At 45.1% G+C, this 27,051-nt stretch overlaps 1 protein-coding gene across 1 annotated transcript in view; it reads left to right on the top strand.

Moving 5' to 3' along the window:
• cyp26b1 (cytochrome P450 family 26 subfamily B member 1) overlaps positions 1-22,866 on the top strand; it is a 31,644-nt gene extending 8,778 nt beyond the window's left edge. Inside the window, exons 2-6 of the mRNA XM_088919822.1 lie at positions 4,632-4,856; positions 15,437-15,712; positions 16,302-16,457; positions 19,210-19,491; positions 20,122-22,866. Of these exons, the coding sequence (XP_088775948.1) occupies positions 4,632-4,856; positions 15,437-15,712; positions 16,302-16,457; positions 19,210-19,491; positions 20,122-20,514 (1,332 nt within the window). The 3' untranslated portion in view covers positions 20,515-22,866. The remainder of the gene's footprint in view (positions 1-4,631; positions 4,857-15,436; positions 15,713-16,301; positions 16,458-19,209; positions 19,492-20,121) is intronic.
• Positions 22,867-27,051: the final 4,185 nt, after the last annotated feature.

Here is a 27,051-nt window from a genome sequence, read left to right on the forward strand (position 1 = left end):
AGTACGAGCCTAAACTATTTTAATATTCTCTACTATTATTCTAACATAAACAACAGCTTTCAGCTTTTTTTAATCAAGAACTTAATTGGATTACAGAGTAAACACATCAATGCAAGAATTATTTGTAGCTCCCAAGCACAAGAGAAAGACTTCAATCATTGAAACGTCTGCTCTGTCAAGAGTTTGAAAACATAGCCTTTCCTCCTCAGACGCCTGGTATGTCTGAACAGTAGCTGGCAGTGTTTTGCTCCACTGTGTTTTTGCAAAAGAACAAATATCCTTGGATAAAGGTAGGGAAATAAAATGTCTGCCTAATGCAGCAGCTTGCATATTGAGAGAGGCCTTAAAGGTGTCGATGTAGAGTCCAAAATTGCAGGTACTGTATATTCATTGATTATTCTGTACAGTCTCTTATCAGGAAAACATCATCTGGGAGAAGTGGAGGAGACCGCTTTACAGATTGTTTCTCCTTTAATAACATAACAGAACTACTTGTAGAGAGCAAACTTCCAAACAGACTAGGAGACCTTGGCAACAGCAATCTGAAAGGAATTTTTAAAAACAGGCAAAGAAAATTGAATGAAATGCTTCTTTGGAGAAGCTGACTGATTTTTGAAGGTGTAAAAATATTACATGAAGTCTAAACATGGGAATATGTGTGTATGAGAGTGTAACTTTCTCTGACCCTCTCTAGTTCTTGTTTTGTTCTTTTGGACCTCGCTCTGCTGCTTTGGCAATAAGGGATTCTTTCAGCTTGTCCCCTCTGTGATTCACACTCTTCTGCACTGTGTCACAGTGGCAGCGGTACAGTGCCAAAGCCCCTTCAGTATAATTGCCATGCCACTCTGTTGCAGCCCCATTCTGAAGCCTCAAACGAGCTGTGTCTGTCAGAGGCGAGAGATTTAAACCATCCCAAGCCGGGAGCAGCGGCTGCTCTGCATCCATACGACCCTTCAAAAGGGCAAAGAATTTGCTCTAGTGTTTGTTTTCATTAAGCCCTATTCATTGAGAGAAAGCCTGTTGAGGGCTTGTTATATGATGTCTGAGCAGGCTGCTAATGCACCATGTCAAGCGATTGGAGTGAACCTGCTGTTGGGTTAACAAGAGACGATTAAGCCCTGCTTGGCAGAAATGGGAGGGACTTTTCTCCCTGAAGGTGAACAGCCAGTGAATTCTCCCAGAGCAGCATTGTGATTTTCAGCACTTTGACACTGATTGATCTGCCTTCCTCATTATGTGCCAAAGAGTTTGGCTGCTCTTCATCTTCCTCACTCATGGAAGTGAGGAAGATGAAGACGCCTTTGTGTTCTGGAGGAGGAGCACTCAACCTCCGGCAAAGTCATTTGTTTTAAAACCCCGCACCTGACACGGTCTCCAGCAGGCGCTAGCTCACACAGAGGACAGAGCTCTGGTCCTGTGGGAATCGAGCCGCTCTGGGAGATGCTGTGCCTGCAACATGGTTCAGACCCAGTTCAGCCCTGCTGCAGCGTGGCGGGCCGACTGTGCAGTTCCTAACTCTGTCCGTGCTGTAGGTATGGCCAGCTACAACAGACTCTGGCACGTCGAGGTACTTCAGATATTTAATTTGTACTGTGAACTGCTATTTCTGTGTCATGGGTAGGCAAGCCAACATTACTGGCAGTGTATGCATGTCTCTGAACTGTATTTTCTTTTCTTCAAAACAAAACAAAACCCCATGAAATTCCAGAGGGCGAGACTGAAACGGTGGCAGAATTTGTAACTGTTCCAGCTCGGAGCATTCCCTGAGGCTTTTGTGCACGTAAACGATTTCAAGCACGTTTTTTTTTTCTGAATAGTGCCTGTGAGTTTAAAATATGAGCAAATGAAACCCCAGATATTTATAGCCTGTTGACTTACTGTGACTGACTTCAAAAAAAAAAACTTCACTGCAAAATACCTTCAGTGCAGACAGGGCAGCACAGACACACCAAAAAGCTGTGGCAAAACCCTTTAGCAATTTGTACAAAATCAAATCTAAGCTCTGTAAAGATTAATAATATGAATAAAAACAACTGTCACTATTCGAACCTTAGCAAAGGAAAGTGAGGCCGACCCATGACTCCTTCTGGGTTGACCTCTGTGGCCTGGGTCGCAGGCCATGTCAATAGCTGACTGTGACCAGGATCTCTCAAATGCCAGGGGCACAGCTGAGTGCCTGGGGGCATGTCTGGAATTAGTGGGATCCTCTCAGCACCCACTGGCCTCTGCTCTCTGGTGGACACTGGTGGGCTGGCTTCTGCACTTGGAGCTGGCTTTCCCATGATTCAATGCAGTGCTTCCCTTGTGTTGCAGGACACATGGCCCTGCAGGTGGGTCTTGAACTCTTCTGAGCTGGAGAAAGAGCCACTGCCTCTTAAAACATTTGGGTGGGTGTGTCCCATATTTCAAGATACTGTAGTTGACAGTCCCAGAATTTAACGCTATCCTTGGGGGGTAGGACAAAATTCAGTAGCAGAACTGGGAGCTATGCGTGGGCAGCCTGCGTGTCTGACTGCTTGGCCTTTTAAGAATGTTCGAATTGTTTTGGGTGTTTCTGTTTTAAAACAGAATGGAAATGTTCTGCGAAGGCTTTGTCCGGTTGTTCTGAAGTGTTGGAATGAAATAGGTTAGGCCTTTGGTAGTGAGCTCCAGGTCCTGTCGCTAGATTTCCTCAATAATAGCCAAAACATTATTCGCTTCCAGTTACACCCTTCAGACACCATATTATGAGTCATTAATCTCTGGAGAGTTTTGTCTGTAGGCCTGAAGGAAGCTGTTGGCAGCCCAGATTGAATCCTGGGTCTTTGAGCTGATTTGCCAGTTGTCTCTAGAGCTTCTTCTTATGCACTAAGCACAGGCAGACATTGTCGTGTGGTAGCTCAGTCTTCAAGGTGTCCATGTGGGAAGAAGACAATTGTATAAAACGTGTTAAAGGGTAAATAAAATGAGAAACAAAAATCAGACACAAACTATTCCAAACTACGCCAGCCCTGGGCCAGGAACAAGACGGAGCAAACACAATGTCTCCCCAGTCACCAGGCAACAATATTACATCATTCATCATTGTTAAACTGTAGAGCTACTTCTATTTATATTTTATAACTATTTGCATCCTAATGAGTAAATAAGGCAAGTGAATCAATCAAACAAGGTGGTCTAATAAACAGATCTTGAGTCAGTGAAAACTGGTGGTTCTAATTTAAAATTTGCATTACAACTGGAGGACAGAAGGGACAACTAACCCTAACCCCAACCCTAACCCTACCAGGCACAAGAGGCCCTTCTTTAGCCAACCGAGGGCTCAGCAGCACAGTCTCTGACAGGTTAAAAAGGGCTCAGCTCCATGAAAGAGGGTTACGCATGAAATGCAGCAACAGAGACATTATTGCATAACGCCGTTAATCGCCTTATTGTACACCTTTGCCACAGGGACTGAGGGCACACGGCTTTCACATCGCAGGAAAACCTGCACAGCGGATGGGAAATGTCTGGCAAAAACTGCTGAAAGTCTGCAGTGTGGCTATAGAACAAATACACTGAGCTTAAAGGTTCACTGACATCTGTGCTGAACTTTCTTTTACTGTCTCTCTCATAGGGTTTGTGCTAATATCTGCAGGAACACCTACCTCTGAGATCAGTTCCCCCAGTCTAAACCCCCAGCTACTACCCATAATACAGATCTTAAGCCCCTCCAAGTAATCTCTTGAACTAACCCAATAACAGTAATCCTTCACTGTAATTCATAAACCCTCTTTTAATCCCTAAAGCTAACCCTTGACACTGCAGCCCCAAAACCTACAAATATCTGCTAATGTTAACACCCAGCCTTTAAAATAATCCGTTATTTTAAAACTAAACCCTCACACTTAAAGGAACATGAGACTTCCAGCTCTGGCCGGCTGTTCTCCACCACAGAAGGAGCTCTGCTGCCTTTCCCAGCGGCGCTTATCTCCCTGTCTGTCTATCTGGTAATGTTGCAGAAATACATTCTGATTTGCATGGGGAATAACCACGCTCATCTGTGGTTTTCAGTCTTTGCAATTTTACACTCCCTTTCAGATCAAATTATTTTTGCTAGTGCACAATTGAACTGTAAAACATTCCTTTAAAACAAGAAAATGTTTAATTTTGCGTTCTTGCAATATTTATTCTCATTCTCTTTTATACATCTTGGCAGTTGGACACAGTGTAAAATACATGTTATCTCATCCCGCTGTGTGTTTTTATACTATGTAATTGCTGCCTTTCCTGAGCAGCCTTCTTTGTTGAATAAAAAAAGACAAACCTCTGACTCCTCCAGCACTTTGAGTAAGTATAGAGAAAGATGAAACAGAGTAAAGTAAACAGCTTTTTGTGAACTGTGGAGTTTGTGTGAAGGACTAGTGTCTCGGTGGAGTGCAGGCTCAGTTTGCCTCTCCCTGTTTCCTCAGTGTGTTCCCGTCCCCTGTGGACAGTGGACAGTGGTCCATAATGCTGGATCCCAATCCCACTGCTGTGAAGAATTAAGGGGCAGGAGGACTGAGCTCCTTCTATAAGAATGTACTTGTGGGGTCCTGGGGGTCTGCCATGCAGGGAAGCAGAAAGACAAGGCAACGCTGTGGTCTCAGTAGCTCATGGTCTTTCCTCTGCAGGGATCCGGGTTCCACGCGTCGCGGAGGCAGAAATACGGCAACGTCTTCAAGACGCACCTGCTGGGGCGGCCCCTGATCCGCGTGACGGGGGCGGAGAACGTGAGGAAGGTGCTGATGGGGGAGCACAGCCTGGTCAGCGTGGAGTGGCCCCAGAGCACCAGCACCCTCCTGGGGCCCAACAGCTTGGCCAACTCCATTGGGGAGATCCACCGCAAGAGGAGGAAGGTAGGAGGCTTGAGTCGCGCTGCCGTGCTCGACCGCCGTGCACTTGTGTTTGTGCATGTTGTAACAACACAGCATGGTGGAAACACCACAGCCCCGGGCTGATCAGACAGGATCTGCTCTGTAGCCAAACGGGCTATTCAGAGCTGACATCCTGAAATCTGTTGGACCTACTCTGATGTCAAGCTGTTCAGTTTCTGCTGTGTATTTGGGATCCAGACCTTCTTGAAATCACTTAAGACCTGTCACATTTTCTAAACAGAGAATTGCTCCTGGCTAGGTTCCGTGGTGTCTCTTAATTGGCGCTGTGGGTGTGTCCCGCTCTGGACTGGCGTCTGATGAATGGTGTTCCAGCACAACCCTGTGCATCTGGGATAGACTTTGGGCTTCTGCCACCCTCACCTGGGATCAGTAGCATTCCGATAATGGACCATGATTTAAACCCGTGCTTTCCAAGGTGCCGATTCTGGAATGAGGTCATGAACGTTCAGGGTGCAGTTGATAAGTTATCTTTTAATATAAATTGAGAATGCATAAATCTTCTAGCAGTCAGGTTTCTAACTGCAGGCTGGTCGCTTTTCAGAGGCTGAAGCAATGAAGGGATCTGTGAAACATTTCTTGAATGTCTCATTGTTTGAAGCCCATCACTGATCCCAAGGCAGCAACAACAACATACTGTACCTAAAAACAGTTAATAAGACTGATATAGATGTGGGGTTTTATTAATCTATATCCTGAATTATCCAAGAGCATGCGAGACCTCAAGGATCTTGAGCTTCAGCTTCCCACTCAATACACTGCATCCCTTTAGTTGGTATTTTTGCTACAGAGCTACAGTGCGAAAGCTACTCACTGGTCTGAATGCTTTTTGACAAAGTGTTTTGAAGAGTTTTACTGGGATGTGAAGAGTTGTGAGTTGTGTAAAAGAAGTGTCCCTGAGCCCTTGTGCTTCTGGAAATGAAAGTGAAGTCGCTCTGTCACAGAGATGAATCAGTAAACAGACCAGAGTGGGGAGGTAGTGATGTTTTAGGGTGGCAGTGTTTATTTTAGTGAAGATGTTTGTTGCGCTGCTCAAGGAGGGGCGTAGAGCATGTAGGCAGAGTGCATCCTGGGAACGTGTGTGCTGGTAAATCCCAGCGCGTCATGACATCAGGAAGGGCCTGCTAACAGGGCGGAGCCCGTGGAGGGGGACGAGTGAAAGTGGATCGTGGGTAGAGCTGCACAATGCAGGAGTCAGGCAGAGCAGTGAAAGGTAAGACTCGTTTTCTTCCCCTTGCTTTTGTGTGAAAGCCTGCTTATCACCCCTTCAGCTTGGGCTCTGTGAATGAGGAGCGTCTCTCCAGAAGAGCAGACGCAGCTATCGCAGGGGCATCTCTGCCCGCTCCCTTTGTGCAACCGTGAGAACCTCCCTTCGTCGGGAGTCTGGAAAGAAAGGAAGGGAACGTCACCATCAGACCGGGCCCAGATCCGCAGATACTGACTAACGGGTTAACAAGGAGGTCTCATCGGGCCATTACAGGAAACTGCACAGGCCTTCCTTTCTTCTTCCAGCTGAATACTCCGGCCCCATTGTGCAGGAGCTGAATGCTTCTGTCTCCTGGCCAATGTGAGCAGATTCTTCCTGCAGCAATTCCAGCGGCTAGTGTTTCGCCTCACACACCTGTACTATTGAAAGGTCAAAGGAGTGTAATCATCAGCTAATCCTCTCTGCACTGGGAGCCTAATGATAGGTAATTAGTTATGTAGCATTTTCTTTACAAAGAGGGCTTTTTCCCCCATCGTAATAACATTTTCTCAGGCCAAAGCTGTCAGGGAGTGCAGGGCTGAACAAACACACACAAATGCAACGGAGCAGCATGCCGACCGAGCCCAGCCTGTGAAAACCCCACCGACACAGCAGGTCTGATGCCGACGCTTGTTAGCACGGTTCCTGTGTCCCTGCCAAGGCGCGTTGCCCGGGGATATCGTTTATAAAATATTAAACGAAACTTAAATGTTTAGAGAGGCCGCCTGCCCTCTCAGCGGTAACAAGGCCAATTGTCCGTGACGTCAAAGAACAGTTTCAAAGTGTGTGGAAGCGCTTACAGAGATGGGAATCTCAGTGCTGTTACACAGGCATTGTCTCTAGAGCACTGCGGCAGTGTTTATTTCACAGGGCCTGGAGCTTACATACGGCTTACACAAGAGGTCAGGTCAGCAGAAGGGAACGCTCAGAACACAAAGGTCACGTAATAACTCGTCTTTGCAGTGATATCTGTGTTGACAAAGACCTGTGTTCAACACGGAACAAGCAGATACATTGTTGCGGGGAGCAGTAAGAAGCCAAATGGATTGGCTCTATGACCAGTCACGGGCCCACACAACTCTCTCTGCCATACAAATTCACACTCAAAGAGCTTTCCTGGCATGACAGATGAATGGCACTGTTTCCAAAGTGTTTCCAAAGCAATAACAATTAGCAAAACATTTAGAAACAATTACAATAATAACCTATTATTATTCCGGAACTGGGATTCCTGTTCTATTGTGTTCCCTCTTCTCTCTTTACTCTGAATTGATCATAATCCAGTTCTCATCAGAGCAGTAAAATACACCATCATCAGTGCCCCTGTCTATCATTATGTTCGTGTTTCTCTCACTATTGTTCATGTAAAGGTCCATCCAAACTGCATTTGCGTCCTTTTAATATTAAACAGGAAATTATGCATTTGGACACACAGGTCACAGGCACTGCACTCAAGAACATCCGTAAGGTTACAGCTGAGAGGAGCCCGTTTGGCCGGTTTTTTTGTCAGTAAGAGAGGCCAGGGTCAGCTGTTTCCTGAAGGAAGCCAGTATTTTCTGGTTGCCCACCTGGCTGTTGTTCTTGACTTGCTGTATTGCATTCATCAGTGTGGATGTCAGGGGTGATGTGACAGAGTTGCACCTTGTGAGAATGAAGTTTTACATTCAACGTGTTATTGTTTAAGCAAGAAATCATGTGCTGCCCCCTCCTTTGAATATAACATCCAGGGTCTCAGCTTTGACAACGTGATCAGGGTCGTTTGTTCAACATTGCCACGTTATTACAACAGATGTCGTTGTATTAGCTGCCGGTCTCCCCCTCTTCCTCACACAAGAAGGCCCCACGGCTGAAATGTTGCACCTTTTCTTTTCCTTTCAGTGTGGAATAAACTTTTTCCCTTTTCTTCTGCATAAACAAATGCCTGCTATTCTCCGATCTCAATGTACTTCCTTATACTTTCCACATGTACCCTTTGGTTTGTGTTTCACTGTTGATTCTGATGTCCACCGGGTTAACTTTCTTAACAGAAGCAGGTCCTATCATACTTTTCTCTGTTCAAGACTAAACGGAGCTTCCATGTAGGCCTTTCGTTTGAGATCAGACCACAATGCAGCTGACAGCGATAGAACACCTAACAATGTAGCTGTGATTTGGAAGAAGATGACCAAAATTGTACACAATATTCCACATTAGATATTACCAGAGCATTGGGTGGTTATAACCTAACATCTCTTGATGGAAATTCTACACTTTCTACTACAGGTCTGGACATTTTAGCTTTTTATTACTTCTTCACATGTTCTAGAAGATGAGAATGATGTCTCAGCATTACCTACATAAAGAGCTTCAGAGATAGCCTCTTCTACCTCAGTGTTTCTTGTCTTGCATCTTGTGCTTCCTGCTACCTGCATGTTCTGCAGTTGTCTAAATTTAACACCATTTGCCTGGTGTTTGCCCAGGCTTGTATTTTGTTTGTCTTATTGAATTTCTCCTACAGCTTCTACCGTGTTTGCCAATCCTCTTATTTTCATATCATCTGTAAATTTGACTTGTCTGCTACCTATTACAGAATCTAACTTGTTTATATAAATTAAGAATATCAGTGGGCCTAGTACAAATCTCTGTGGTACTCCACTAATTACATCACTTCAATTAGAGCAATTATTCAATCAGTGGGTTTCAGCCCTGTCTTGAGCCACTTTTGGACGTTTTGTTAACAATCAGTAAACAACATTTCCAAGCACAATTAGCAAAATATCATCAGGTCCTGAGATTTGTTTATCTTAAACTCTTATAATCCCTGTAACATTACTGTCTCTGTACTTACTATTTAATATGAGGCATATTAAATTTTGCTCAGACTGAAGCATTTTGTCTTTCACTTTCTCAGTAAACACCTCAATGAAATATTCATTTAATATTCAAACCATTTCCCTTTCATTGTCCAAATATTTCCCGTTGTTATCTCTGAGATGATACAGCGATAGATGCATCTGGATCGTCCTTACAGTATATCTGTCTGTCATCAGAAAGATCCCTTCCTATTTCTGTTGAGACCCGCAAGACAAACTCTTATAATGAACAGCTAAAAAAGCCTCCCTTATACCTATTTCTTATACTACAAACCTTATGGGAAGTCCACTATAGCTACAAAGATGCAATCATCGCTGCTTCCTCTGACTGATGGTTTGCTAATCTGAGGTCGTGAAACCCACAATAAAACATTTCTGTGCAGGTTCAAACACTGGGCCCAAGTTGGAGAATGTCAGCTACCAATTTATTGCAGAAGCTGATGAGTCAAAACCAGGTCAAGATCTATGAAAATTTCTTATGCTAGCTGGCTGTGGTAAAATACATCTGTGCCAGCTTTAACTGCAAAAAACAGACTGGACGCCTTGAGACTTGGCACAATTTGATTTGAATTCGGCTTTCCCAGACATCTCTTCCCTGCGTCAGGCAGACCTCACAGGCAGTGAGTGACTTGTGAAAGGGCATGTTTCTCTGCCTGGCCTGGCAGACTATGGTGGCAAATGTCTGTGAACTTTTAACAGGCAGTGACAGTCCTGGTAAGCAAATTATATCAGAGAATGGACCCTTTTTTCATCCTCTTTCATCATTTTGGTCACCACATTATGGAAAAGATATTGCTGCAGACCAGAGGAGAGCAATCAGATACAATTCAGAAAATATCCTGAAAGAGCAAAGTCTTGAACAAAGGAATACAAGGCAACCTCATACAAGTATTCAAAGTGCTAAAAGGCCATGACAAAGTCAACCCAGTGGATATCTTCTGAATTAACAATCAAACATGAGCCAGCGGGCAGAAGTGGAAAGTATTAGGAAAGGATGATAAAACTGGCAGCAGGAGGCATGACTTTACACAAAAGGTTGTGGGAGTATGGAACAAGCTGCCCAGCCATGTTGTTGAAGCGGATACCCAGGCTTCTTTCAAGAAATGGCTGGATGAGATCCTTGGGCCGACTCGTTACCGCCTGCCAAAGGGTCTATAGGTGCCTCCAGTAGGTATCTGTTCTTATGCTCCTGGTTTGCGCTACGAGACCTTTGAGTTAAATCTCTCCATTGTCCTTGTTCTATTTTAGCGCTAAAGTGCTTCCACACATCAGACTCGGGTGCTGTTATTCTGTGAAGTTAGTGTGCTAAGGCGTGCAGGAGGCAGGCAAGTCGGAGGTGTGAGCTCTGCTCTGTCCTGATCCTCGGGCTCCTTTACACAAGTATGTGCAGCCCTAACCAGGGGCGCAGCTGGGCCTGGAGCAATTGGAGATTACACTGATTCACCCTGGCAGAATGATGCAGTTAAATGCTACCCAGGGGCCAACCCAAAACAATGTGCAAAATGGTAACATATGATTCCTATAGCTTCAAATCAAAGAGATGATCTTCCTAAAGTCAAAAAAAATTTTTTTTTGGCACACGCCGTCATGGACTTCTGATTTCCTTGCAGAAGAAAACGAATCTCTCCCCTGGGAGATCCCTGCCCTAGCAGGTCTGTCTTATAACAGGAATTGTGTGTGATGTCCGCAGATCAAGAAGGCTGTGGTTGCTAACCTGAAACTGACTCTGTGAGCAGGCGTAGCCACTAGTTCAAGGCAAAACAACAGTTATGCAATTAGACTTTTTTTAAGTCGCTTGAGAGAAAAGGATTGCCTTGAAAGTAAAAATACTTTTTTAAACAGCATCTAATGCTTGTACTATGACCCCTTCCCCTCCCATCCAAAGAGGATTTACTAGCTGAAAAGAAATAAAATGCAATTGCATAACTGGGCCTCCTTCATACAAAAGCTGTCTACGGTAGTTCAGAGAAGCTCAGGCTGAAAAAAACATGTATTATTTACAAAAGGGTTAAGCACAAAACGAAAAGGCAAGATGGCATACTTGTGGTTAACATTACAGTACATGACTGTAACAGGCCAGCTTTAAATAGCTCTGTGGTGTGCCTGCTGTTCATTGGAGTAACATGCATTTCTAAAAACAATCAGTAGAGGGCGCAGCAATTTTAGTCTGTAGCTTGTTGATGGCTGCCTGTGCCAAAATTATGAATGAGAGATTGTGTTTCAGCCAGTGTGGGTTTTTTTAAAGTCCTATAGAACAGAAAAAGTCAAACCAGCAGCTTTGAACTTTTTAATAGAATTTTAGACATATGGAAAGTTTTAAAATAGGAATGGAGGTTATTAAAAGGTCATGTTTTGTAACAAGGTAAGGAATAAATTTGAACTTTTTTTAAATATTTGAGATTCTCAAAAAAAATGGGGCTCCTCAGCACATAGACAAAGGACAGAGTCCTTTAGCAGCAACATAAATCTGTGAAGATGAGTGTCTGATGTACTCATGTACTAACTGGAAAGCCCTCTCAGCCCTGCTAAACACAAACAGCAGTAACATGCAGCCTGTGAGCACCCTGGCCATCTGTGGACAACAGAGGGAGGGGCTGTCTTTGGCTGTCCTCTGCTTTGACACGGTCCGGCTCTGCGCCATGATCCTGGCGTTAAACTGGGCGCTCGATGTGGAAGTGATGCTAATATGGGAAATGTCTCAAACAGGGAGGTGATTAAAGTCAACTGATTCCAGCCAAAGGGAACGGAAACAGAATGTGGTTCTACTGCTGAGAACTGCTTCCAAGTCCTGTTGATGCTGGACAATGCACAGGACACTCCCAGACTCCACTGTCATTATAGAAGATGATCAAGCTACAGAAACAAGACATAATTCAGGGTCATTTAATTACAGCAATTTCAACAAAGTTTGAGAGAGTTTCTGACACCAAGACTCAAAATTACAAAAGGCTATTCTGTATAGTGTGGCATAATACAATTCTGTACAGTACAGAATGAAGTATAATATATTAAACAGTGCATTATAGCGTAACTGTTTCATGTTATACATACTTCAGAATTGGATGATAAGTTTTCAAAAAGGATTTCAAATAGCACTGCTTAATTACAGAAATTACAAAAAAAAAAGTCAAAGTGGAAACCACCAATATTTCCAAAGTTTCCTCCAGTCTCTGGAGATTCTCCATGAATCAGATTTGCATCTGCGTTTTTTTCTTAGGTGTGAATTATTATCAGCAAGCAATAACAATTGAGCATAGTCGAGAAGCTGCTTGATTTGAAGAAAAAAAAAAAAGACACCAAAATAAATTTTAGACTTGAGAGCAAGCTTCAAAAGTCCCAGCAAGCCAGCAATTGGCTGGGCAGATTCCAAGTAAAGTGATCCCATCTGAGCAGGCCTCCTTCTCTGGTCAGATACAAATACTACTCAGAAGCAGTCAGTGTCTTTAATGGCTTAACAGTGATGTATACCGTCTAAGAACATAAAACACATGGAAGTGTTTATAGGAAAATAAGTCTTCTGAGGGAGCAATTTAAAAGAAAAAAATAAAAAACCTGCAGTTTCCATGAATCCAAATGAATTAAAAATAACTGTTCCTATCTGAACACTTCCACATGCTTTGAGTTGTTCTTTTCACACTCCTTCTTCCCCGGAAATAAATCCTGTGCCTTCAGCCTTTAATAGTCGAATCGCACACAAGGGAGTACCCTGCACCCCTGCGTACATGTAGCACAAATCACTAGGGGACTGAGGAAGCAGCCCCCCAGTATGATACAGCGATACACAGACAATGACAGAAACTACACCCCTGGACGAGAGCTGGCAGGTAGAGGGGCAGGAGATCTGCCCTCCAGCCCCTCGGCATTCTCCGCCCGCAGAGCTCGAGTGCCCCGGCTGGACATGATGACCAGGGCTTGGGAGGACAGGACGGACTGCCCTCCAATCAGCCGCACAGGGCTGCTGGTCCTCCTGGTCACTGTAACACTGCCCCACATCCACCACCACTAATGGACACCTTAACCTCTTGGTTTATCGTGGTGGAGGGGTGTCCCACTCCCTTGTTTATTTGGCCAGGATGATATCCCTTTTTCCAAGCAGGTTAAGGCCACTTTTTTCTTGAGCGCCTTTTATTGCTGGATTAATTCACTATAGCGCAGCCTGGCAGCAGAGCCTGCCCCTGGCAATGGCAGGTATCCAGAAATGTGATGCTTCAGTCACTGCTTTGCCGTATTTTCATGTGTAGCGTAGTGTGATCGTGTGCAGGAGCCCTAGCTCTTTGATGAGAGCTGTAGCCAGTGTTGTTCACGTGTCCAGAATCTCTCTCTGAATCGCACTGTGAATTACTGGCTGTCCCAGAGGGGCTCATCAGTTGCAGCCAGACGCTGACTATCCCCAGTCTACCCCTCCACCCCACAGTAGCGGAGACCCTGCAGTGTGTGCTGCCTCTCTGAATCGGGAAGGAGAGGCATGCTGGAGAGCAGCGTACAGATTCGCACCAGAGAGCCTGGAAGTGTACAGTACTTAACTTCTTAACACAGCATCTGATCTGAACTTGTGCCTCAGCAGTGCAGGGCTCTGAATGTCTCATTGTTCATTCATTGGCCTGACCCCTGAAAGCAGCAGGGAACATTTACAAAGAGAGGGAGAGGGAGGCCAGGCTGGAGAAAGACTGGGTGTAGATGAGAGGGGTGTGTGGAGACATAGTGAGGGAAAAAGAGATGGGAGTGTCTGGGGAGGAGGGAAAAAGAGAGAGAGACAGAGAGAGGGAGGGAAGAAGATACATTTGCAGACTTAAGGCTACCTCTCTGCAATTTTACAACCCTGGAAAACCTTCCTCAGCCAAAGTATTTGGGGTCAGATCTTGCCGCGACAGTGGATAAAAAGTGCTATTGTTAGCCCCCAGAGCTGGAGTTTTAAGGGAACATGGATGTTATTTTACCAAACAAACCCTTGCGAGTGAGACGCATTAGAAATGCACAGCCTGGGCCAGGAAAATCTTACCTTTCTCAGGGGTTGCTGACAGTCAGGGAAACTCTCCTGCTTACAGAGTATGTTTAATTTCTCTTTTGCTTTAACGTTAAAAAAAGAAAGAAAAGATTTTTCAGAAAATTCCATTGGAAATAAAACACATAAAAAATGTGTTTTTGCAAATCGTTTGACCCTTTGGCAGAGTGACTGGGTAATAGTCGATGACATTTTCTCTTTTCCTACTATTAATCAGGCAGCACTGAACACGCTGAGACCTCTGTGGCTTTGCCTTTGTTAACAAGTTCAGTGTCCCGCAGGGGAGGAGAGTGTAAAGGCGGGCTGTGCTGGTCAGCTCCGAGTCGGTGCTGCTGTCAGAGACAGCTGAGTGATGGGGACCTTGAGGACAGCCGCTGGGGAACTGCAGGAAGAGAGACAGAGGAAGGGAACTGCAAGAGCGATGTGATGCCGGAGAGGGGCAGTGTTCTCAGGCGGGGGGTGTGCGCTGGGAGGTGGTGGGTCATGGCTGATTAATCGCTTAGCAGATGTTGTCAAGAGCCTTTTCTGCCTTGGGGGCAAGGCTGGTTGGGGGTGAAATGGAAGCTGCTGAAATCCAGCAGTGGAGTGTCAGCGAGTGGCAGAGGGTGTCAGTCCTAGCATGCAGAGGGCATGCGGGGGAACCACAAATCTCCAACTTGGTTTCTGGAGTTCCTCTGGCTCATCATGCTCTTGAGCCTCTGAATTAAAAACTCAGGGCTCCCAGATGGTATTTAGTTACCCAAGGAGAACAATGCTGAGAATTTACACATTTCAAACTGCTGGAGCAACAGTTTCTTTTACTAAAAACTTTATAGAGGCTTCTTGAGATTGTTGCACTTAGGAGTCACCAGTATGTGTTTCTGTGACCAGCATTAGCGATTGAGCTTTGACCTTACTGTTTCTGCCCTTTCATTCCTTTTCATACCGAACCCTTTGTTCTGAAAATGTGAAATTATGTTCTGAATGTGTGAGCTTATTGGCTGCCAGTGAAATACTGTCTGTCACACTCTGCTTAAGTTAACAAACACCTGCAGCCCACAGGGAAACAGTATTTTATCCCTTGTGAAAACTGAGGCCCTCTGTAGAGAAAAGTATCCTATGGCTGTTAAAATGACGGGGTGATCTTGAGCTGGAAAATGCTGTGAGATCGAAAGAGAGGACATTCTCCACTTCTTCTGCACACACAGCTGATGGGAAAACCAGCAGCTCCTTTAATCAGGGTCTATATCTCAAACCCAGTCTTTGGATATTCTGCCTTGCCAGACACCAGGTCAGCACCAGTGACGCAAAGCACAGGCCCAGGGCTGGACACACTGGTCAAGTTGGATGGCGTCTAGGGGATGGTGCAGTCTGGGGCTCACTGCCTCTCCTCCTACTGCTCTTTCCTCTCCAGTGGTACCTCAAGAGGCGCAGCTGACCCTTCTTGTCCCTCCTGGCTCCGCAGGTGTTTGCCAAGGTCTTCAGCCACGAGGCCCTGGAGAGCTACTTGCCCAAGATCCAGCAGGTGATCCAGGAGACGCTGCGGGTCTGGAGCAGCAATCCCGAGCCCATCAGCGTGTACCGGGAGGCCCAGCGCCTCTCCTTCCACATGGCCGTACGAGTCCTGCTCGGCTTCAGAGTCTCCGATGATGAACTGAGACACCTCTTCCACACCTTCCAGGACTTTGTGGACAACGTCTTCTCCCTGCCCATCGACCTGCCCTTCACTGGGTACAGGAAGGTATGGCTGTTCTACCGCTATGCTCCCTCTTGTTTCCAGGACAAGGGAACTCACACGAGGGCACACAACAACAGTTTGTATTTCATTCTCTGAATGCAGAACAGTGCCAAACTAGAGGCAGACCTTCGGGAGAGAGCGGGCCTTTGAGGGCATCCGGAGCCTGTAGTGTCATAAATTAACCCCTTTCTTCCAATTCAATTAACATTTTAGTTTTGGAGGTATTTCATATAAAATTACATTTCACTTACGGATAATAAAGATACATAAAATCTAAATCTAAAATGAATCCTACATAAAAAGATAAAAACAGAAAAAAGTCATACAATTTCTAATTATACAGTATAATATCAGAAAGAAACCTCTTTTTTAGTTCTAGTTGTATAGACATTACAATCAGAAATGATATCAATCAAAATCTCTCTGGGGATGATGAATTGGAAAGTATAAAATGAATATACAGTAAGTGTTTTAGTTATTTCAATCCAAAAACCTAAGGACAGGTGACAAACACATCCGGATCTGTGTTATTGCTGGAGTTCAGGGAATGTTAATGGCGCCTGTGTCACGTGTGTGCATGCCGGCCCTGCAGGGCATCCGAGCGAGGGACACCCTCCAGAAGGGCATAGAGAAGGCCATCCTGGAGAAACAGCACTGCAGCCAGGGGAAGGACTACGCTGATGCCCTGGACATCCTGATCGAGAGTGGCAAGGAGAACGGCACGGAGCTCAGCATGCAGGAGCTGAAGGTAGGCTAATCCTGCATTCCTCTGGGCGTGCACAGAGTGTCGGGGAGGCCCAGGTACAGAGTGTGCCGCGCACGCTTTGGTCAAACCCGCTGTCTCGCTTCAGGAGAACCAACAGTATCCTTGTGCTGCCACTGTAAGCAGTATGAGGAGTGAGAGACGAGACTTCTCTGTCTGCTTCTCCTCTTGGCTCCTGTACTTGGGTGGAGTCCTTAACAATGCTACATTGCTCAGATGGGAAAAGGTATTCTGGCTGTATAGCATTGCTGATGTTTTCTGTTTAGAACACAAGACATCTTTCATGACCGGCATCTGGGTTTTATCCATGTGTGCTTGAGTGCTTCTGAATTAAATTGATTTTCTGACAGGGCGCTGGACTTTCCGGAATCATCGAATGTTGCTTTCATTCGAAATTATTTGGTGGGAAAACCTCAGTCTTTCTGCAGGCAAGTCTTGCCTCTGGCTTCCCGGAGGGCTGCAGCTTCTCTGCCCTTAATGGCCTAATGGAGATGATTATTAGCATCATTACACGTTTCAGCTTTGCACAATTTAAAGAGACCTAGAAAACCTTCTGATTTGGTCCCTCAAGGATTGGTTTTGAGATCCTGTGGGTTAAGCTGATTATACCTCATTTCATAAACTCAGTAATGTTTGTGTGCCTCACATTCTCCAACAAAAGAGTGGCAAGTCAATCAGGTCATTTCAGAATGTGCATGTGAGCCAGAGTGTTACTGGAGTTTCTGGCTTATGAATGCTTATCTTAAATTACTGCAAAGGAACAAGTAATAGGTGACACCTGAAGAAGGCTCCACGAACGAAACGTTGTGTTTTCTTTCTTCTCTTTTCAGCACGGAATAAACCTATTACTTGTTCTTTTGCAGCCTACGCATGCTGACGCAGCTACCCACCTGAACTATCTTAAATGACTGCTTAGAAATTTCTTACTACTGATTTATTCATTTGGCGCTTTTATCCAAAGCAACATCACATTTTTATCAGCTTATGCAGTAGAGTATTTTGCTGAAGCAGTCTGATTGTCGTACCTTGCTCTAGGGTACAGGGCTGAACCAAGTTGCAGTTTGAATTTCTATGGCTCCAAAAATGCTATAGCACTGTTTTAGTGACACTGGTGTAAAAATCAGTACAATCCTTTAAAAAGACAATATTAAGTTATCAGTGCTGCATTAAAAAAAATGATTGACAGAAAGTCATCTCATAAAATTAATCTAAGAGTCTGTAGATTCTAGAGACAGGAGAACTAATGACCTCACTCAATGTCTACCAGTGTTCCCTGTTTCCATGAACACAGTACTCTGTGTTCTCAGTTCTCTAGTCATGTGCTAGAGGGGAGGAAAAGCATATGCTTTACAGGAGTAGAGCAAATGCCACTTGTAAATGTGTAGCTCATTGGGATCTCAGTAGAATGGATTGAGCATGATACACACATTGGGAACACCTTCAAATGCTGAGAATTTGAATAACCAGGGTGTTGTTTGGCCTTATCCAGACATGGCTCAGTACGTGATGCAAGCTAAACCACTCTGCTAATCATGGAATATTGCAATTAGAGCTTTTACGCTAAGAATGCACGTTGTGATCATACAGTTTTAGCAAAGAATCAACATCTCAAAGGTTAATTCTCTTAAATACCTGAATGGTCGACTTAACAGCCTGGTCAGATTCCATCAGTGACCCCCTGCACTGGAGATCACTCAGGGTTTCATTTCAATCACTGATACAAGGCTTTACCAAGCCTTTCAGTTCTGTCTTCTGCTGCTGAGCTGCTGAGCTTGTTTGAAAAAGTCATGCCCTCTACCAGGGCATGCTTGTTTAGAGGTTAGGCATAGGCCCTGTCACCTGACAGCTGAGGTCCTCATTGACTTGCTGCCAGACAGTTTCCACAGATTGTAACAGTCCAGGAAGATCAGCAGGAAGACATGAACAACATGTTGGTACACTTCGGAAATTCCACCTACTGTATCTTTTACTGCCACAGGAATCGAGGCTCAGCCAAACATGATTCAACACTTTCTTGTCAGAAAGCTTGTGCTCCAACATCAGAGGCTCTGTGTGTTTTTTGTCTTTACTGCCCTTGTTTCAGAGCAAAGTTGAAAATGGTCTTGTTGGAGTGTTATTTCATGAAACACTTGCCTCTCAGGTGGTGACAGAGAGATGTTTTGACATGAATGCCTACTGAGGTTTTTACTTCAACTCAACAAAGTGTTTTTCCCAGCCGAAGCGAATGTTTGGCTTCCATGTAGTATACAGTACATGGCTGTCTCCGTCTCTGACAAGGCAGGACATACCTCCAGACCCGAGGTGGATATCCCATATCATCACATAGATATACGTTGTACCCTGTTTAAAAAGCCAAGATTCTGTGCTCAAGCAGACGAAGTGACACTGCCAAACAAACATTTTCTGTGTCCAGATGTATTATACAACATGACCGCATCACTTAAATTACAAAACCGAAGCCAATATCGAAATGAATCATGTTGTAATACATCGTATGCTTATTAGACCATGCCTGTGTTGATAATCAGTGAGTGTGAGGCACCACACAGACAGCCTTTTCCCAACCAGACAGCCAGATGCTCTTGCTGCTCCCTTAATGCAAACTACAGCAGGGAGCCCAGCTGGGGAACCAGGTCCTGTCGTGCGCCCTGCGCCCTGTGCTCAGCCTCCAGCTGTGGTCGTCCTGCTCTCCTGCTGTGCTGTGACCGCGGCTGCCCGCCCTCCCTCCCTCCCGCAGGAGTCCACCATCGAGCTGATCTTCGCGGCCTTCGCCACCACGGCCAGCGCCAGCACGTCGCTGGTCATGCAGCTGCTGAAGCACCCCGCCGTGCTGGCCAAGCTGCGCGAGGAGCTGCGCGCCCACGGCATCCTGCACAACGGCTGCCTGTGCGAGGGGGCACTGCGGCTCGACAGCATCTGCGGCCTCAAGTACCTGGACTGCGTGGTCAAGGAGGTGCTGCGGCTCTACACGCCCGTGTCCGGAGGGTACCGCACCGCCATGCAGACCTTCGAGCTGGACGTGAGTGCCACTGCATAGAGTCGCCGATAACCATGACATATGTAAGAACTAATCATTATAATAAGAATAATTCCTTACACTTACTGTATATAGCGCTGTTCTAGACACTCCTCTCAAAGCGCTTTACAGATCATGGAGATCCCCTCCACCAGGGGGACATTTGGCCAGGACAGCGGGGCAACACCCCTATTCTTTTCGAGAAACGCCCTGGGATTTTTAATGACCACAGAGAGTCAGGACCTTGGTTTTATGTCTCATCCGAAGGACGGCGCCTTTTTACGGTATATTGTCCCCGTCACTATACTGGGGGCATTGGGACCCACACAGAGGGTGAGCGCCTCCTACTGGCCCCAGTAATACCTCTTCCAGCAGCAACCTTAGTTTTTCCCAGGAGGTCTCCCATCCAGGTTCTGACCAGGGTCACACCTGCTGAGTTTCACAGTTGCTGCTGGCCAATGTGCATTAACGCACGTTCAGTATTCTAATTTGCATTTCAATCCTTCCACTGTCAAGAATTTCAGTTTAGTGACCACCCCCCTCCTTCTGCAGCAGCAGACTGAGGCAGGTGAGACCCGGTGATGGAGAGCAGTGAGCTGACGGCCTCTCTCTCTGTCTTCTCCTCCGCTGCAGGGCTTCCAGATCCCCAAGGGCTGGAGCGTGATGTACAGCATCAGGGACACGCATGACACGGCCGCCGTCTTCAAGGACGTGGACGCCTTCGACCCCGAGCGCTTCAGCCAGGAGCGCAGCGAGGACAAGGAGGGCCGCTTCCACTACCTGCCCTTCGGGGGTGGGGTGCGGACCTGCCTGGGCAAGCGGCTGGCCACGCTGTTCTTGAAAACGCTGGCCGTCGAGCTGGCCAGCACCAGCCGCTTCGAGCTGGCCACCAGGACTTTCCCGCGCATCATCACCGTGCCCGTGCTGCACCCTTCGGACGGCCTAAAGGTCAAGTTCTTCGGCCTGGACTCCAACCAGAATGAGATCATGGCCGATTCGGATGAGATGCTCGGGGCCACCGTCTGAGCCAGAGAGCCGGGCTGGCAGGAGGGACTGCGAGGAGGACGTCGGGTGACTGCGTCCACAGCAGAACAATGCAAGCAACACGACAAAACACAACAAACAGCAACACAACAGACTGGTGCCAACAGCGCGCGCAACCACCGCGGACCACACCACGGACTTTCTTTCTGAGCGACCGATTTTATATGAAGAGACAATACAAGAAACAACTGCCAAAAATGTATAGATTTCGTTCTCTTTCTTTAAATCTTTGCAAGAAGCCTCTGACAGGAAAGGGCAGGGGGAGACAGGGAGCCCCCCTTGGGGAAGTAAGACAGCGGGAGGGGAGAGGTGAAACACGATGAACAAGAGGGAAGGAGGAAAAGGAGGGATCTGGGAGCTGCTGGGAAGGGATCAAGGAATGTAAGGAATGGGACTGGGATGGAAATTGAGTGCTGGGAGAAAGGGGGAGAAATTTGTAGGGATGAAAGAGAGAATGCCTTAAGCAGTCATATTCACAGGAGAATATGACCTTGCATTGCTTGCATGAGGTACCAGGAATAGCGTGGAGCTTCAAGTGAGGTTGCTGTTCCAGTTTTGTGCATATCTAACAAAGAGCTAGGGAGTCAAATTGTAGCTTACTAACGTGTAACGTGTGCTTGGTCACGTTAGTGCCTCATAGAAATAACTGAGCAGATAGGACATCCTGTGTGCCGACAACCCACTTAGAATTATAAATACAGGAGAAATGAAAGACTGGCAAGTGTTGGGTTTTGCCAGAACAGCTATCTGCTGGTAAAAAAAATAACAGTGAGGTTGAAATGTTAATTCATTTAGAGCTGCTTTGTGTGCAGTTATTGTCCCTTTGTTTTGATATGTTTGTGTTCTAAGCAGAAAAAAAAACTTTTAAGTTTATATATAACATTTGCAAATCCTTTGTTTTTTTCCATTAATGGTTAAAGGAGAATGTGAAGTTTTGCCAGCTGCACAAAAATCATATTCTTGTGAGGTGGAAGACTATGCCCTGGTCAACCGAAATTCAAGTGTTTTGAGCAAAGAAATTGATTAAAGTTAAAACCAAACTGTCCTCCAATCAAAAAGAGCTGCTTTTCTGTGTAAGATATTCCCTTCTCTTTTAACCTTTTCAAAATACATTTAGAATCATTATTTCTTGTTGTACTTGCCCGAATCGGAATAGCCAATGGTGTGATTTTGTCATGTCTCGGCTCGCAGCTACAAACACTGTGTCCGCACACAGGGAAGAATGTGGAGACGTGGACTCCCCCTCCCACCCGCTCCTCACAGGAAACACAGGCCCTCATGGCGGCTCATGGCCGACGGGAGGAGAGGTGCCTCAAGCCCGCTGGAGCCCCCTGGAGCCCCGAGGGCTGTCTGTGTCTCTGTGAGCCCGGGGAGCCCTGTCCAATAATCCTGTCCTTCCCTCGGGAGCTGGATTATGAGGCATTGCCACTTCGGGAATCCCAGTTAGTGCACTGACATGACCCAGGCTCAAACCCGTGATCACAGAGCTCAGGCTGTTCTTGTGGGGGAAGTGTCTTGAACAATTGAGCCACTCCAGAGGCCCTGGCCCTTTTCCATTTCACAAGCACATTTTGACAGTCCATGTTCAGACCCTTCGTCAAATCTGCTGCACGATACCACTGACAACGCTGTGCCTCTGCTGCACGTTGTACCATTTTCACTCACAGGACTTTACAAACTGTCACAACGGTTTAGCGAGGTGGTGAGATTCGGAACTCTCTTTGGAAAGCAAGTGTGGTTCTGAGAGCCAAGAGCAATGGGTGAGAAGAGCCTTCAGGCCCATTTTAGCGCATCATAGGGTAGCATATTTGCAGTTTCTCGTTTTTCTAATAACCTAATGTTATTGTTATAATTATTATAATTATTATTGTAATAATAAATATTATTTTTAAGTGCTATTTTTGTTATATTTCAGAATAGAGATTTAGTATAAATAAAGTTTTGTTGGTAAATATTGTTATATTTAGTACAATAAGAATTTCCATTATATTGTAAACAGTGTTTAAATGTTAATATTGTTTTTTATTATTTTTATTATTATCATCATCACTGGTGTTGTTTTTACATTTGGTTAATATGGAACAAAAAGAAAAAAAACACAAAAGTGTGATGTTTGTGATGTATGTTAATATTTGGTGCCATGTGACCACATTCTGTGTTCCGTGGACAGCTGTGTGCGATTGTCCATTTGTATATATTTCTTTTTACAATTCAGCATTTCACTTAGTTAAAATATGAATGTTGTTTTTGTGTCTTGGTTTGTTTGTCATCTGTGATCTTTAATGTTTTTTGACAATTTTATAGACTCCTATAATAAAGTATAAAAATACTCAACTAATTTGTGTCCTTTCGAATACCTGCTGTAAAAGTGAGGCAGTTGACAGACTTACAGAGTTATTTGGAAACTGTACCTTCTGTTAATCATGCAAATGTCTTCTGAGCACTGGAGGTTAAAGAATCAACACTGTTTCTCATCAGCGACTGGCCAATAACCACCTGAAAATGAATGGAACTTCATCTCGCAGTATTTGTTTTTTTATTTTTTTATTTTCCATTTGTGTTGGAATAAAAGATGCTCAAAGCGATTATCTGGAAAAAACAAAGGACACACTCATTCCTCTTACACAAAATAGTAAAGTTAGTATTCACAATTGATGAAAAAACAGCATTTTCACCACCTACAGCAATTGGAAGCTGGCAACAGCTCAGCGTTGGAGATTTGCAATAGAGCGATTATTTTTGCAAAATTTAATAACTGAGCAATACTTTGACAACAGTTTGGGAAAATGTGTGTTAAGCTGAGGGGCAGAAACCAAGAGGGTGCGAGCACTGGTGTGATTCTGCACAGTGGAATCAGAAGTCATCGATCCCTTTTCCAGTAATCCAATATTCCAACAGAGCTGCTGGCAGCTGTTTGCCTTAACCCTTCCCTTTACATAAGAACCTACAGTAATTCAGGAACCAGGCCGAGCTCATTTGGTCCAACTAACCTGTTAGGAAGTTAGTAACGTATTGATCTGAGGATCTCATCCAGCTGGGTTTTTGAAAGACGCCTGGCCATCAGCTTCAACAACGTGGCTGGGGTGCTTGTTCCAGACTCCCACAACCCTTGAGGTAAAGCAGTGCCTCTTGTGCTCAGGTTTAATGCACATACTATACACACAGTTTCCACTCGTGCCTTCTGGTTAGTGTTTCACTCTTTATTCTGACTAATGAAGTTAGTCATGGGACTCACTCTCCTTCAACCGAGACCATCATCGCTGGTTTTGCAAACTACACACAGAAGGAAATTCTAATTGTGGTAGATTTTTCTGTCTGGATATCTCCCATCTCATACCGCAGTCTGAACAGCAAACACAGCTGAGGAAGTTCCTAAGCAACCTGTGGTTAAAGAGTGTTTTCACCTTGATTAGATCACACACTGCAAACACTGAAACATTTCTTGCAGTTAAAATTAAAAAGAAGAATTATACTCCTTTAACGTGGTCCATTAGTGGAATGCCTTACAAAGGAAGCCCCCTGGTCTTTTGTTCCGTGGGTTCAGAACTCCGGATTGCTGAATGGAGCAATGGAGTTTTCAAATGAACGCTCCATCTTGCCCGAGAAATTAACCCAAATTCACCTACAGTACGTATTGGAAGCTTTTCCATGTCAGTACTCTTGTCTTGAGCAAACACACTTTGACCTTGCTAGTGTCATTTATGGTATTAATATAAAAGTCATAGCTGAAATATTTTTCTGTTAGGAGGATGAACTGTGGCTAAGGAAAAGATTTTGTAATCAGCGGCCTGGAACATCAAACATGACATTAGTCATGTCGGGTGAGTCTGCAGGAAGGACAACAAGTGAGGTCTCATGTCTTGATTGATGCAGCACCAAGTGGTCAAGGTTGAGACCTGTCACTATAACTGGATTTCTGTAGTGAACGGAGTGGATATTGGTTCCTTTCTGTGATTCCTTACTAGAAAACAAAGTAAAGAAAAAGTGTAGCTTCTCAAAATCAGGTTGATATAATTAATGTGGTACCACAGGGATCTTTGCTAGAACCACTTTCTTATTAATTTATGTGTTCTAATTTCAGTTTAGTTACTAGTTAATTATGCAGATCATGTAAAAATAGGGTGATTAGTAAACACTGCATATGCTGTGCTTTTGCAAAACTCAAGACTTGTATTTGTACTTGTACTTTCCTTCCCTTGCTGTTAAAATTCTTGGCTTGCCTTGGACAATTGCATCATCTTCAGCTATCTAGTGTGTAAATTTGGATGGGAGAAGTGGGAGCAATCGCTATCCAGCGGTAGAGTGGATCTTTTACAGATGAGCTAATGACAGCAGGTAAGCCGACTTACGACCAAAAGGGGCCACGATCTAGAAATAAATCCTTCGATATTACACATTTACCCTTATCATGTCAATAGGAAAGGGCTCCCCTGCACCCAATTCACTGACACCACAAGACAAACAGAAAAGGCTTGGCAAGGTCTGGGTGAGGTAAAACCCGAGAAGATTCCTGGCTATATGGCAATACAAGGTTATTAGGTTATAAGGGCAATAAACGTGTGGTACCAGATGGAAAACCCCAAACGTGCTGGAGTTCCTTGATGTTTGTTGGGACTGGATCAACAGACACCCCCTCCTCTGACACTTCATGTCCAGGACATTTCAGGCTTCTCTTATAAAAAGACATGTTAAGTGTTAGATGAGCCTGGTGAAGATGAAAAAAACAACAGGTTTCCAAGTATCCAAGTATTGTTTCTCATAGGATGCATAGTCAGTGATATCATTGCTGTAGAGAAAATAACAAATACCTTTGGGGTTTTATAAGAATTCGCTGCGAGAGCCACTGGAGGCTTATCTTAAGCTGAATACATTCAAAGGGTGAAGCCAGTTTTCTGTTTGCATTTCCATTCCATTGCCCTCTGACAGCAGCCAGCCCAGTGATCCAGCAGTCCACTGACTGCTTCCAAAAAAGCAGAGGACAGGGATTGAAATAGAAGCTACAGTATGGGCTGAAGTTCAGGTGGGCTAGCAACAAGCAGCAAGTCAATCTCACCCAGCTGTTCCTAATCATAATCGTTACTGATTTTAGCCATATACAGTATTACAAAAAACACCCCCTTTTGCATTTGTCTCTTGTATACCTCAAAACATAGACCATGCTCTTACAAACAACACAAAAAGATAGAAAAAAAACAAAAAAAATCTACAGTACTTCCATTTCATGACATTCTACACAGCACTTCAACACAACAACACAGTGCACACAGCCAAGAAGATGGACGGTAAGCTTCTACTCGCAATAAAACCTGAGAGAGAAGGAAAGGAGCCCGGCTTTCGTTGCCACACCTCCATAGTGTATATTCCTCTCTCCACCGAGCATCTCTACATCTGCTGTTCAGACGAACAGCTTTTTGAACTTGAGGAAGAATTTCTGGCTTCTCGCAAATAGCTTCCTGATTCGTCTCCAGCCGCTGTTGCACCACTTTCACATTCTCCATCAGCTTCATCATCGCATTTAAATCCTCTTGCTTCCAGAGCCGTTCCCGTTATTCCTCAGCTCATAGAAACTTTACCATCACAACCATCCCCGACGCCAATCAATGCCACTTGCGCCACAGCTCCCACACTGCTCCTCCTGCAACTCCTGGTACTGTCCCTGACATCAAAGACTGGACTGGCTAAGCTGCAAAGGACCCTCTATAATCACAGCACGCATTCTAAAGGAATGCGTTGAAAAAAGCCGTTTTTTCTTTATACATCTCTGAAGTCCATAACATGCCAGCTTCTGTCCTTCAGCATACTTCCGCTTCTGTCACTGACGTCACCCAGCACACAGCAAGATGCCAGTTTACAGAACAGACCCCTGGGTCACCGCAGCTACCAACCCCAGGACCTTCTATTCTGTTGACCCCCTGTTGCTGTTTCTTTTATTAACATTCCTTCTTCACAGTCTATTAGAGTCCTCCTGACTCTGTTACTAGCATCCATCATTGCCCAACACCTGTGGTGAATTTGTCCCCAATCTCTGACCTCTACACTCTTGCTGCTCTTGATGCCACCTCATCAGCCTTGGTTCTGTCCAGCATCCTACCTCTGGCTCAGTCAGCAGGTGTCCTACAGCCTTCTCTTTGAATGTAGTATGTGACTTTCCTTCAGACTCCAGACTCCAAACGCTCAGCATGGCCCAACACCTTGGCTTCTTCAACCCTGGGCCCCTCCTTCTTGGCCCCTGCTTCAGCCCAGCCAGCAGTCATCCTACAGCATCCTACACATACTGTACTCTTTCTCTATCTTCATCATTCAACATGACTCAACACCCTTGGTGCCTTCGGCCCCAGTTTTCTCCTGGACTGGTCTGTCTAATATTCCACCTCTAGATCAGTGGGTATCCTACCATGAAACTTTCCCCCATGTGTCTCAACATATAACAGAAACCACCGATCGAGTCAAACCAACCTTTTTGCCCACAAATCAAATTTTCTATTTAAAACAAACACTGAAGAAATCTCCTTCCACCTA

This window comes from Atractosteus spatula, chromosome 1, assembly GCF_055471065.1.
Source record: "Atractosteus spatula isolate fAtrSpa1 chromosome 1, fAtrSpa1.hap1, whole genome shotgun sequence".
In the NCBI taxonomy this organism is placed as follows: domain Eukaryota; kingdom Metazoa; phylum Chordata; class Actinopteri; order Semionotiformes; family Lepisosteidae; genus Atractosteus; species Atractosteus spatula.